Genomic DNA, 13,534 nt, shown 5'->3' with positions numbered 1-13,534 from the left:
GAAGAAGTGTGCATTTGAGCAAATACGAGAGTTTGAATTCGATCCCAAGTATTGGGACGGATCCTCCTCAACTGGTAGTACTTAATAATACTATCGGATTCGGAATTCGATTAAAGGATCCGATCCGATACTTCCCTCCCAACCCATGCCTGGTACGCTCACCCTCGGCATTCGGACCAGCTTCCATCACCTTGGGTAAAAGAACCGGCACCCACCCGTTCCTCCCTCGCGGTATAGAGGCCGGAGAATGCAAGGTCAACGGGAGCGCCCGCGCGTGTTCACCGCCTGCCTCCTCCTCCTCCTCCTCTCTGCCTCCGCCTCCGCCCGCGCTGGTGCCACCACTCATTCCCGTGCCGAGGTTTTGATCTTCGTATCAGTTCCCTAACTTCGGAACCCTAGTTTTTTCCATTTGGTTCCACTTCTCAGCCTTCGACTTATTCGCAGGTCAATTGCAGTAATAGATGTGTCGCGGAGAACTGCAATTGTAAGTCGGTTTTGTTCTGGGATTGGGTTTCTGGTCCCGGTGGTTTAAAATTGGTCTTTGAGGTATTTGCGTACTAATCCGATGTTTTTTGTTTTTTGCAAATTGATCAGCCATTGGGATCCGATATGGGAAGTTCTGCGGTGTGGGTTGGACGGGTTGTCCTGGAGAGAAGCCCTGTGATGAGCTCGACGCTTGTTGCAAAGTCCATGATGAATGCGTTGAGAAAAAAGGTTGGTAATTCTTGTTGGCAGTTCGATGTAATCTAACAGATCACGCATGAGATTTCTTTCTTTATTTCTCTGTACGATGGAAGCGAATCAGGACGTACATAGTGATTTCCTGTTGCATTCGTGGATTCAATTGTGGATGAGATCACAGGTTCGCAAAAGGTTCTCAGAATATTATACTTGAACCTTTGGTTTGTACCCTGCTTTGCATGTTTTTGATATCACAAGGATTATAGTAGGCCATCAAGCATCTTTTTTGCCCTTTACAGTGCAGTCTATTTAGATGACAATTGAAACCATCTCTGACATACTGTGGGAGAAGTTGGCAAGTTTGTCCACCATTCTGCTTGAATTAATCTAGTTTAGGCCATCGTAAGCAGTTATTTGTTGATTCATGAGGCTGATGAATGAAAGATAGATGACAGTTGAAGTTATAGCTGACATATTGTGGGAGAAGTTAACTTGCCCAGCATTCTGCTTGAATTCATCTAGTTTAGGCCATGGAAAGCAGTTATTTGTTGATTCATGAGGTTGATGAATGAAAGATATAATGTTGATGTTGTTTGTTAGTGACCACCACAGAATAGATAGCCTTGTCTATGTTACAATGTGCAGAAATGTATGTTGGGTTCATGTGTCACATGAGTTTTCTGTTTAATGTGAAAAGGGTATATTTGGAGGACATAATATAGCATGTACCCTCTTCATGATAATATCTGAGGTGTACCAAGGTTATTTTTTTTGTTTCTGCTGCTTTCATTAGATCTATTAGTAGCATATGAGAACAAATTTATACATGTTTATTATAAAGACCATTGCTAAACTATAGAAACCATAAATTTCCAATTGGTGATAGTTCCATTATGCAAAACTGATGCATATAATGCACTGCACAGTGCATTTATCAGTAATAAGTAATTTGATATTTCTTAGATGACGTGGGTGCCTATTAAGTTGTCTAGCTGCAAGATATGGTCTATCGGAGCCCAGACCGAGTAACAATACTCAAGTTAGCCTAGATAATTACTCAGGAATTTGCATTCAAAATTTTCATATTTGAGGAACCTTGTGGCAATATTTTCTTGGTAGGGAACCTTATAGCAATATCAGGAATGATTTAGAAACCCCACATCTGAACTGTCTAAGATAGACATTAACAATTTCATGTTTCTAGGTTCTTTCCCTAAATTCAGGTACTTGGTTGAAGACAGGTCTTCCGAAAGGTTCAATGAGCGAGGATTAAATAACCATGAGACAAGCATATAAAGAGTGAGGTTGCTTCGATGCAATCGTGTGAAACCCATTGACCATATTGGATGTTTTACTGAGCCTCCACTGATTTCTAAAACTTGAACTAAAGTAGAGAACGAAATTTTAAGCTTTTGATCGTCGAGTTTCTTGAGATTTTGCACTTAAAGTTTTTGTGATCTTTTCTAGATGTGCATCCATCCAGGAAGAACATTTAAGTTGAGTTATACAAGCAAAAGATTATATCTTCTTCTTCCAAATGAGGGATAAATGACATTTACATGTGTCACAGAAATCATCTGTAAGCTTCCTGATAATGATTCCCATTGTTTGAAATACTTTTCAGGTATGATGAGCGTTCAATGCCATGAGAAGTTCAAGACCTGCATCAAGAAGGTGAAGAAGTCCAGAAAGGTTGGGTTCTCTAAAGAATGCCCCTATGAAACAGCAATGCCGACTATGATGCAGGGAATGGATATGGCCATTTTGTTCAGCCAACTGGGCATTCAGAAGGCAGAATTGTGATTTCAACCAAAGATTCTTCCTTAAAAATCCATCACTAAAGATACATGGGTCTCAACATTTCAAACCATTCTTTGTTTGATTCAATCCATTGGCACAGACACAGTAAGCCAAACACGGTTTGCCTTTTTTCCTCTTGTTTTATTCTTCAGAGATTGTTAAAGGAACTTTACATGTTATATAGTAACCAACGATGTGCATTTGCAACACACATTTGTTGTAAAAGAAGCTGTATACTGACATAGTCAATCGGTACAGTTTATGTTCCAAGTTCATTTCATAGTCTCATAATCTTATAGCTAAGTTGGTATTCAGTTATGATTTGATTGACTCCTCTAATATATAACAGCAGATGATCAATTGTTAGTGGGAGAACATATTTCCCCAAGGCCAGACATGCGTGACCCGGGCGGGCCCCGCCGCCATCAAAAGAAACATCGTGGGGAGCCGAGTCCAACAGAGGTGGAGCCATTGGTTGGGACACACCATGTTTGGGAATCTTATCAACAAGGGGGAGGGGGGAAGGGGGAGCGAGGGAGAAAGCGGATAAGCCTAACCCGTCGTCGCTAACGAGATTGGCTCATGGTGCTCCACCAACTCAGCTTTCCTTGCCTTTTCGGCCCCCGCGCTTAGTGCCCTTCCCCATGACGTTTACCCAATTAATCCACGCACATTCCATATTTATGACATCATGATTTGCAATTTTGGGTCGACTCGGTCCTCTGACCGCGGTGCCCTCAGGTGACGCCCCTGCTATTGAGCCACGCGGCGACGGGCCCACTCATCGAGCCACCCCGCCATCGCAGCCGTCCTCGGTCGACACCACGCATCGGGCGGTCCAGAAGCCGACGCGCTCCGCGATCGACACGCATCGGCCCACCTCTCCCGACAGTACGCGTCCATCGACAAGGCCGCCACGTCGGGGGTCCCTGCGCTCGGCTGCGCAGCGGATCGGGGCGTCCTCCCCGCCCTCCCCCCGGTACGGCGCGGCCAATCATACGCCGCGGATGTGGCGGGAATCACGTGGTGGGCCAGCCTGTCTTCGACCTTTCGTTGCCACGTCGACGTCCTTGCATGGGCCGTTGCGGCATCGGCCGAGTTGGGCCGGGCCTTGTCGTCTACCGCTACGCCCTAACGCTCCGCTTTTAAATCCCAGACGCCTTCGGGGAGTTGGCTGTATTCACGGGTGGGGGCTTTCTCTCTCTCCATTTTAGAAAGTGTAGTGAAGGACGCTCTCCGAGGCGGCTCCCGGAGGGCGACCACCGGCTTTCCCCCGACGTCTCCTGGTTTTCCGATCACGGTAAAGCGGTTTCCTCGTTTCTCCTCGGTGATCCTCTTCGATCCATGCAAAGATCGGCTCGATTCTGTCTCTTTCTGCTTCTTTTGCCCCCAGTCTCTCTGCACGGTGTGCTTTAGTCAAGTGGAGATTACCGCTAAGAAATGCGTCGGCATCCAGCTTGTTTTCCTTCAGCTGCTTTCGATTTTGTTCGTGGTTTAGAGCTCTTGCTTCAGTGTTAGGGTTCGGCTTTTGTCGTATTCGTTCCAGGATGCGAGTAATAACGGGGTTTTCTAGGGACAAATGTGCTGTGATATAGTTGCTGTCGTTGTGCTCCTTGATGCGGTTGACTAGTGTTAGAGAGCGTGGAAGAGTGCTTTTTGTGTACGGACGTGATGCGATTTAGACTCTCCAGACTCTGGATCTGCGATTGGGCCATTGATGGACGCAGATCTTCGAACCTTACTTCGTTGATACCGTTGTTTACGAAGGTCTTTGCATATCTATTTAGGTATAGTCTGTGCAAGCTTTTGCGCGGCGATGTCTCATTTTTTGTTCCAGTTTTTACGATTTTTCGTTTCCTTTTGAGATTTATTTCTGTTGCTTAGTGTTTTTTATTTACTGTTCTTTAAATGAATAACCACAATATTTGTTTTGGCCAAATGGATGATGCCTTGCTTTCAATAATTTTCTTGTTCTGTGATGCGGCATCTGTTTCAACTGTTAGTTGTCCAACTTCTTACCCTCGTTTTCTTTAATTGCCTTGAGCGTCTTGCACATGCATGAGAATATTTGACAGCTCAACTAGTTTAGATGACATCCACTGTTAATGGTTAATTAATGATGATTTAGAACCTTGACGCATCATTTCTGTTTTAAATTAACTTATTATTGCTCTCTATACAAGCATAAAGCACTTTGGAGCTATAAAGATTTTGGGTTGTAGAGGACAGAATCTTTTTTTTTACGTGACCCTAGTGGCACCGTTATCATATCCTCAAGTTTTGTAATTTCATGTAGTCTGCCGTCTGAGTTTCCAAATTTCGTCAGCTATTGATTTGAACCTTGTTATTCTCTTTAATCGTGCATGCAACGAGCTTTCATGTATTATCCAGACTAAAGGACACCCTTCCCTGCACTTTACTGGTGGTTCAATGAACCGGTTATGTTCAATGAATGAAGCGTGTTCAAATTAGATTCAGTACCCCTTGAAAATCTGCTGCTGTTCCCTGTGAAATCTGTCTCTTCCTAGGTTTGTTCTGTGATTCTGCTTTCACTCCATCTTGTTTATTCAGTCCCCCATATGGTGCTTTATTGCTTCCACTTATTATATCCGTTGGTTCTTAAGGCTACCGAAACTTTTTTTGCATTTCATTTCTCTGCCATGTTGGTGTTTCCTCTATTATAAATAGTTTCCTCCAGGTTTCTGGTTTTGGAAGGCATTTAGGGTAGACATTCTGTTCATTCTTGAGCTTTCATGTAGTAACAGTCCTGGATTACTGCAAAGGGTGGTTGTCTCGATAAGATTGGGCCTTCTAGTTACAAATGTTTTGCTACTATTGTGTTTGATCTTTTGAATCAACATTGTTTTTCCCAAAGTTTAGAGCTGGCATTCTTATGCAGTTGACAGCATGGTGAGGAAACGCAGAACTGAAACTTCTGGTACAGGGGAGAGCTCAGAATCTTATGGGACAAGCAGCGCCACTGGGCGAGCAGGGCCCCAGCGGCCATCAGAGAGGGGTCGTGCTGCACAGCAGCAGGGAGGTGGTGCAGGGAGGGGTTGGGCTCCACCCAGTCCTCAACAGCCCCAGCAAGGTGGTCGTGGTGGTGGGGGATACTATCAGGGGCGAGGCGGCCGACCACAACCTCGTGATGTACAGCAATTAGGTGCTTCATCTCAGTACCAGGGTCGGGGTGGGCCTCAGCCCAGAGGTGGAATGCCGCCTCAGCAACAGTATGGTGGACGCCGGGGTGGACGTGGTATGGCTGCCGGACGTGGGGTTGGTCCTTCAGCTGCAGGTCCATCTAGGCCACCGGCTCCCGAGCTGCACCAAGCAACGCAAGCTCCTTATCAAGCCACTCAAACAGTCCCATCACAGGCAAGTTCATCACGGCTGGTGGAAATATCCACTACTGAGGTTGCAGAACAATTTCAACATCTCTCTGTTCAAGGTGTAGCTTCATCCAGTCAAGCAATCCAGCCTGTGGTTCTACCAGCATCTTCGAGCAAGTCTGTGAGATTTCCAGTTCGGCCTGGAAAAGGTACCTTTGGTGTCAAATGTGTAGTGAAGGCTAACCATTTTTTTGCTGAACTTCCTGACAAAGACCTTCACCAGTATGATGTGAGTTTTCCTTGTTCCCCCTTGAATACTGCTATGAGATACAGGTTTCTCTTTCTTGTGGCATGATATTAACTTGCAGTTGTTACATAATTAATAAGGTTTCAATTACACCTGAAGTTACATCGCGTGTTGTCAATCGTGCTGTGATGGAACAACTAGTGAAACATCATAGAGAATCTTGTCTAGGAGGGCGGCTACCAGCCTATGATGGCCGGAAGAGTCTCTATACAGCTGGGCCGTTGCCATTCACCTCTAGAGAGTTTCAGATAACTTTAGTTGATGAGGATGATGGTTCAGGCATGGAAAGGTCTTTTACTTGACCAATTGATATGCCTCTTTACTATTATTTTGATTTTTTTTTTGGTCATAAAATGGTTCATGAAAAATATGTTTATGGTTTGCAGACGGCAGAGGACATTTCGGATTGTTATCAAGTTGGCTGCCCGAGTCGATCTTCACCATCTTGAGATGTTTTTGGCTGGGAGGCAGGCTGATGCTCCTCAAGAAGCATTGCAAGTTCTGGATATTGTGCTTCGTGAGCTACCTACTGCCAGGTAAGAATTAATGTTTTAATACCGTGATACCTGTTTGATTCACATTTATTGTTAAAGATTTAATATGATTATTTCTTGATGGTCTGCAGATACTTGCCTGTTGGTCGGTCCTTTTATTCACCTGATTTAGGGAGAAGGCAGCAACTTGGTGAGGGATTGGAAAGTTGGCGAGGTTTTTATCAGAGCATTCGCCCAACACAGATGGGCCTCTCTTTAAATATTGGTACAAGCATCCGATTCTCAATTTCCATTTAATTTTTTGAACTTCTTTTAGTGGAGAAGGTAGGTGAACCATGTTGGAAAAATGTAGACATTATTTAAATCATAGATCATGTAACTAGAAGTAATTTGCAGTTTCATGTGTGGAGGATCATTAAGACTCAGCTAGAGTCATAATTGGCTTGTTCCTGTTTGGTTCCTACAATTCCAGTAAATTTGGTCATTTATTGGCTGGTTGTGATGGGATTTATTTTCAATTGGGTTTTAATCCGATCAAACATGCTCCAGAAGGGTGGGAATGTGCTTCTAGCTGGTTCCTACCAAGTTCCACTTGGGTTGGCTGCTTCTTGATGGACCGAATCTTAGTCCAATTCAGACTAGCTTGGTCAACCCCGATTGAAGTTTTATGAATAATTTTGATCCCAATCCCAATCCCGAAGACTTTGTTTTATTTCTGCATTCCACTGTTCTTTCTGACATTGTCAGGTATATAATTTCTTGATATCTGAGGACAAATATGTAAACATCAGATTTTTTTTTGATATGCAGATGGGGCTTTGTAGTTGCTGTATTTCTTGTTAGGCAGTATGATATCTTAATTTACATTATGGTGCAGATATGTCCTCCACAGCTTTCATTGAGCCACTACCTGTTATTGACTTTGTCACCCAGCTTCTGAATAGGGATGTCCAATCAAGACCACTTTCTGATGCTGATCGTGTGAAGGTTTGGTTTCAATAGCTTTTTTAATTTGTCGTCTTGCCTCTATATATATAAATGAAGAACGTTTTTTTTGAATTTGTGAACATCTTAGTAATTCTGTTGAAACTCTGCTTCTTGTGAAGTGGTACTTTCATCAGTTTGTCTGTTTTGTTTTGTTATATCACTGTTTATCATATGTGTGCTACTCCAGATTAAGAAGGCTTTAAGAGGTGTGAAGGTTGAGGTCACTCATCGTGGGAATATGCGCAGAAAATATCGCATATCTGGTTTAACATCGCAGGCAACTAGGGAGCTAACGTGAGAGAATACTTTGTTGTTTACTGATGTAGTTCATTTTAACCTCTTCATTATTTAAAGGACATAGGAAATTTTAATGGAAATGTCATCCTCTATCAGAATGATTCTTATACATTTTTATTTTGTTCTGAATTTGTGAATGACAGTTTCCCAGTTGATGAAAGAGGAACAATGAAGTCTGTTGTCCAATATTTTCAAGAGACTTATGGTTTTACAATCCAACACACAAATTGGCCTTGCTTGCAAGTCGGAAATCAACAGAGACCAAATTACCTACCCATGGAGGTGAGCAGTTGTTGTCACAGTATGCCCTTTGTATTCTATGGTATACTTCTCATATTTATGACTTTATTATTGTGCTTATAAAGCTCAAAAAAATTTCTGATTAGAAAATGCATGTTGTCTCTCATTTTAATTTTGTAGGTCTGTAAGATTGTAGAGGGACAGAGATATTCTAAGAGGTTGAATGAGAGACAAATCACAGCTCTTTTAAAGGTGACATGCCAGCGACCTCAGGATCGAGAGCTCGACATTATAGAGGTTATGTATTTATTTTAACGTCAATGATTAGCTTATCTGCTCATGAGTTAGGTCACTTGCAATCTTTTTTATTATTACTCAAGATGCAAAAATTAATTTGGCTCTTGATGTTACTTGTTCTTTGATGCCTGTTCTCTAGTTGTTGTCTTTCCTCCTTTAGAACTATTGACCTACCGTGTTTTTAGTTTAGCTTTGAATCCAAGTTTGGTACAGTGTGGTAAATCATTAGGGTCATGACTGGGCTGGGCTGACCACATTTGGTAGGGTTACATTTGGATTGGGATGGTAGGATAATAAAAGTGAGGATACATATGACGTGATATTTCAACTGGTCAACAAACACTTGCATCTAACTTGTAGGACCTGGGTTGAGCAGGCTGATGGGTAAAGGTGGGCTGCAGATTGTTTAGTTATAGGTGAATGCTATTGATATTCTCACCCTCACTGAGTATAAGAGGAAATAGTGAAACCCTGTTGCATACCTCCACAAGCAGCCAAGGGAAGAGAAAGTAGTCCTATGAGTGGGGTAAGGTTATGTTATTATCATTTTCTCCCACTTCTAATTTTTAACAACTATTACTTGCTTTTTTAGTTTACCATTCCTATGTATATACCAGAATATTAAAACAACAATAGCAATAATAACAACAAAACTGTAAGGTTCGGCTATATATGGGTCTTTTGTTACTGTTAAGATCTCTAAAGAGTCATATATAAGTTAAGAATAATTAAATATTTATTTATAGATTTTATTAGAATCTTTATATAAATAACAGTAATCATTTCACTTCCTTTAACTATTATGTAGATCGCCTAAGCAATTTCTTTTAACCACACTGTCCATATCATCTTAAATGATTATACCTTGTTTTATCTTTTATCAAAAAAAAAATTTCTACCTTTCCTAATAACTTCATACATCCACCTCAGCATCCTCATCTCAACAATACATTTCTTAATTGTTCAACACTAAATACTGTAGGTTTAACAATTATTTATATATATATTTTCTAATCTCAAAGGTGTTCGATGATCCGATGGTCACACAAGATAATTATAGTAAAATACTACCCAACCAAAATATAAACCGTCAATCACTTTTTTTTTCCTTTCCCTTGGATTTCAGTTACTGAACCAAATGTTTCTTATGGTGACATCTTTGACCTGAGCTTGTTTGGGCCTGCTTTTAGTCAAATTTTTGGCACAAATCTGATATCTGAAGCTTTGGTTTCAACAGGATATGTTGGGTTATGTTTAACACTGGGTTTTGATCAAGACTCGAGATTGTCACCCATAAAGCTGTACTTGATCATCATTCACCATGGAGTTCTACCTTAATGATGATTTTGTTTGGAGAACTATATAGTTATAGAATGAAACTGCAATTATTCAGAACATTCATGGATATTTCCTGTATCTAGATTCAGCGTAGAAATAAATTTTATCTCTCTCGTTTCTGTATCTGTAACTATGTCCATGTCATTTTTACAGACAGTTCATCACAATGCTTACCATGAAGATCCTTATGCCCAAGAATTTGGCATCAAGATCAGCGAGAAACTTGCATCAGTTGAGGCTCGTGTTCTGCCTGCCCCGTGGGTAATTAACACAACTAATTTGATGTAATTAGTGTCTTTTCTGTTTTAATGAACTCCTGCAGCTTGCTATTTTCACATCATGCTAAATTTCAATGGATTTTTATTAGATTTTGTTGGTTGTGCAGCTTAAGTACCATGACACTGGTAGAGAGAAGGATTGCTTGCCTAGGGTTGGCCAGTGGAATATGATGAATAAGGTATTGCATTAAGCTGCTCTGTTTTAAGCTTACTAGGTTATTAAGCGAGAAGCTCATACATGTTGATTCTGCTTGTGTTATATGCTTGCATTCATTGATGATATTGAAATATGTATCTAACATTGTCAATGAGCTTTCTTCTCATCTTATATGTGTGTGCATGTAGCAACCTAAAGACAGGATTTTATAGCTACCTTTTGTATAGCAACTGATCATAGTATTTACCAAATATTTATAGTTCTGACGGAGATTCAGGATTTGGTCCTTGACAGTCCAGCAGGACAATGCTCTCTAAGACTTCGTTCAAGTCGATTTAGTTTTGCTGCGACAAACTTATATTATTATTTTTCTTCTTTCAAGGTCAAAGCATAGAATGGAAACTATCAGGGTTCTTTGAGATTTTTTCTTCTTTGTTGTGGGCATTAGTCTTGTGCTTGTTCACAAATATAGTCATCTAATACCTTTTTGGCTTGTGCATTATTAATTTGTTGCAATGGGTGCCGTTGAAGCTTTATGTTCTTCGTGCAGAAACATGAACAGGCCTTCTCTCCTATATATTTACCTGTGATACTAATCTGTTTGTTCGGCAAATTGTAGAAAATGGTGAATGGTGGGAGGGTGAACAACTGGACATGTATCAATTTTGCACGGAATGTTCAAGAAAGTGTTGCTCGTGGGTTCTGTCATGAGCTTGCTCAGATGTGCCAGATATCTGGAATGGTATGTTCTTGATCTTATTCTTGTCTGAACATATCCTATTTTAATTTGATAAATGATGTATAATATAAGAACCTTGGTCAATAATGTTACTTAAAATTTTAACAGGAGTTTGCTCGGGAGCCTGTACTTCCTCCATTAAGTGCTAGGCCTGACCAAGTGGAAAGAGCTTTGAAAGCACGCTATCATGATGCAATGAGCATACTCCAGCCCCAGGGCAAAGAACTTGATTTGCTTATTGTCATATTGCCCGATAATAATGGTTCTCTTTATGGTATGATAACATGCATGTGATCTTGTTCAGTATAACTTAATTAACTTCTTTTTTTTTCATCACCATAAATTTTAATTCGATCTCTGCTGCTAATTCACATAATGACAGGTGATTTGAAGCGGATATGTGAGACGGATCTTGGTTTAGTTTCACAATGTTGTTTGACTAAGCATGTTTTCAGGATGTCCAAGCAGTATCTCGCCAATGTTGCACTTAAAATAAATGTAAAGGTGGGTGTCTGGATGTGTGTTATCTGTTCCCTTTTTTTGTTTTTTATCTCCGTGCTCTGAAAGATGTTTTCATGGATAGGTTGGAGGAAGGAACACAGTTCTTATGGATGCCCTGTCAAGGCGCATACCACTTGTTAGTGACCAACCTACTATTATATTTGGTGCTGATGTCACACATCCTCATCCTGGAGAGGACTCTAGCCCTTCCATCGCTGCTGTAAGATAGCCTTCCTTAACATATTTTTTCTTCTTTTTCCATGTATCTTTTATTTGGATAGTATTGCTTACTTTGTTTCTATTTGCTTTTCAGGTTGTTGCTTCTCAAGATTGGCCTGAGGTGACAAAATATGCAGGATTAGTTTGTGCACAGGCCCATCGTCAAGAATTGATTCAAGATCTGTTTAAAGTCTGGCAAGATCCTCAGCGTGGAACTGTGACCGGTGGCATGATCAAGTATAACTCATTAATCTATAGCCAGTTATCTATAGAGAATTAGTTGGTAGTGTTTTTCCTGTGTTTTCATGTTAAGGAATCATCTGTTACATATGGGATGTGCAGAGAGCTTCTTATTTCCTTTAAAAGAGCTACTGGACAAAAGCCCCAACGAATTATTTTCTACAGGTATGCAATTAAGATAATTTTTGCATTTTAATATCTGTTCCTATGATGTAGATTCGCTTTTGGTCTTCTCTCTTCAGGGATGGAGTAAGCGAGGGGCAATTCTATCAAGTTTTACTTTATGAACTTGATGCAATCAGAAAAGTAGGATATCTTGTCACCAATGTGCATTTGTTATTCCAATGTTATCACTATCCAACGTCTTTCTTCATTTTTGTTTCAGGCGTGTGCCTCTCTAGAATCAAATTATCAACCTCCGGTGACTTTTGTGGTTGTCCAAAAACGTCATCATACTAGGCTGTTCGCAAATAATCATAATGATGACCGATCAGTTGATAGGAGTGGAAACATATTACCAGGTAAGTTTGTTTGACCACTTGATGCTGCCTACTTTAGTTGTCTGCCTCTTAGCTGTTGCAACGATGTTTCTTACTTTAGAACCTTAGTAAATATGGAAATTTGATCTTATTGTGGTGTTTTTTTGCCTTTGGAAATTTTAGGGACTGTTGTTGATTCCAAGATCTGTCATCCTACAGAATTTGACTTTTACCTGTGCAGCCATGCCGGCATCCAAGTAATATTATCTCATCACTACATGCTTTTATTTATTTATTTGTTAATTGAGGATCTGGTTGGCAATAAAATTTGACCAAGTTGTATTGAACATGAAGGGCACAAGCCGTCCTGCACATTACCATGTCTTATGGGATGAGAACAAATTCACAGCTGATGCATTGCAAACCCTGACAAACAATCTTTGTTACACGTAAAGATCCTACGCTTTTAATCATCCCTTTCTGTGCTTATTTCTGGTTCATCTATTTGAAACTTAACATTGATTTCTTTGCAGTTATGCAAGGTGCACGCGCTCTGTTTCAATCGGTATGTCTTCCTTTTTTCTTCTTCTTTTTTTTCTCCTTTTTTGTCGTGCAAATTCCCATGGCTGACTTGTCCTATGATTGTCCAACAGTACCACCTGCATATTATGCCCATCTTGCCGCCTTCCGTGCCCGGTTCTACATGGAACCGGAGACATCAGATAGTGGTTCCATGGCAAGTGGAGCAGCTGCAGGACGCGGGGCTCCGCCCGGTGGACCGCGTAGTACTAGAATTCCAGGTAGTGCTGCCGTTAAACCTCTTCCAGCACTGAAGGAGAATGTGAAGAGGGTCATGTTCTACTGCTGAGCTGACAAATCCCTTGGTGGCTGCCTTGTGTTTGCAACTTGACTCCACCTTTACGTCCGTACTACTATCTTGTTTGACTTCAAAATGCCACGCATGCACTCATTTTGGCCTTCGGTATGCACACTTGATAGTATTTTCTTTGGGAGAACGTACGTATTTGTAGACTCTGATATGTTGCATGGGATATTCTAGTCGTATGAATCGTCTTGTATTGACATTTTATGTTATTGCATCTTACATATATATTTATAGCACTGAGACATTTACAAATTTTTCATTACAA

At 40.9% G+C, this 13,534-nt stretch overlaps 2 protein-coding genes across 2 annotated transcripts; both read left to right on the top strand.

Moving 5' to 3' along the window:
- Positions 1 to 133: 133 nt before the first annotated feature.
- LOC135633279 (probable phospholipase A2 homolog 1) lies at positions 134 to 2,761 on the top strand. Its single transcript, XM_065142579.1, has 4 exons — positions 134 to 358; positions 445 to 484; positions 595 to 714; positions 2,306 to 2,761. Exons 1-4 carry the CDS (start codon positions 248 to 250, stop codon positions 2,482 to 2,484), a joined length of 450 nt encoding a protein of 149 aa, XP_064998651.1. The 5' UTR covers positions 134 to 247; the 3' UTR covers positions 2,485 to 2,761.
- An 883-nt stretch (positions 2,762 to 3,644) lies between these two features.
- Positions 3,645 to 13,521, top strand: LOC103978223 (protein argonaute 1B). The gene is made up of 23 exons (XM_009393938.3): positions 3,645 to 3,781; positions 5,381 to 6,099; positions 6,198 to 6,406; positions 6,504 to 6,653; positions 6,743 to 6,876; positions 7,489 to 7,598; positions 7,786 to 7,892; positions 8,039 to 8,177; positions 8,316 to 8,432; positions 9,924 to 10,031; positions 10,156 to 10,227; positions 10,825 to 10,947; positions 11,053 to 11,218; positions 11,327 to 11,448; positions 11,528 to 11,665; positions 11,759 to 11,901; positions 12,007 to 12,069; positions 12,147 to 12,210; positions 12,290 to 12,425; positions 12,567 to 12,640; positions 12,738 to 12,832; positions 12,917 to 12,948; positions 13,037 to 13,521. The coding sequence occupies exons 2-23, from the start codon at positions 5,389 to 5,391 to the stop codon at positions 13,249 to 13,251; spliced, it is 3,228 nt and encodes a 1,075-aa protein (XP_009392213.2). The 5' UTR covers positions 3,645 to 3,781; positions 5,381 to 5,388; the 3' UTR covers positions 13,252 to 13,521.
- Positions 13,522 to 13,534: the final 13 nt, after the last annotated feature.

This window comes from Musa acuminata, chromosome BXJ3-3, assembly GCF_036884655.1.
Source record: "Musa acuminata AAA Group cultivar baxijiao chromosome BXJ3-3, Cavendish_Baxijiao_AAA, whole genome shotgun sequence".
In the NCBI taxonomy this organism is placed as follows: Eukaryota; Viridiplantae; Streptophyta; class Magnoliopsida; order Zingiberales; family Musaceae; genus Musa; species Musa acuminata.
Note: the sequence above shows the minus strand (reverse complement) of the source record. Positions and strands in the feature narration are given on the sequence as shown.

Bases quoted from the DNA above. Each gene is read 5' to 3' on its own strand.
- LOC103978223 (XM_009393938.3), top strand. From the start codon at position 5,389: ATGGTGAGGAAACGCAGAACTGAAACTTCTGGTACAGGGGAGAGCTCA. The intron at 8,178-8,315 runs GTGAGCAGTTGT...TTAATTTTGTAG, and splicing joins CAAATTACCTACCCATGGAG to GTCTGTAAGATTGTAGAGGG. The intron at 12,641-12,737 runs GTAATATTATCT...TTGAACATGAAG, and splicing joins GCAGCCATGCCGGCATCCAA to GGCACAAGCCGTCCTGCACA.
- LOC135633279 (XM_065142579.1), top strand. From the start codon at position 248: ATGCAAGGTCAACGGGAGCGCCCGCGCGTGTTCACCGCCTGCCTCCTC. The intron at 359-444 runs GTTTTGATCTTC...ACTTATTCGCAG, and splicing joins CCACTCATTCCCGTGCCGAG to GTCAATTGCAGTAATAGATG. The intron at 485-594 runs GTAAGTCGGTTT...CAAATTGATCAG, and splicing joins TGTCGCGGAGAACTGCAATT to CCATTGGGATCCGATATGGG.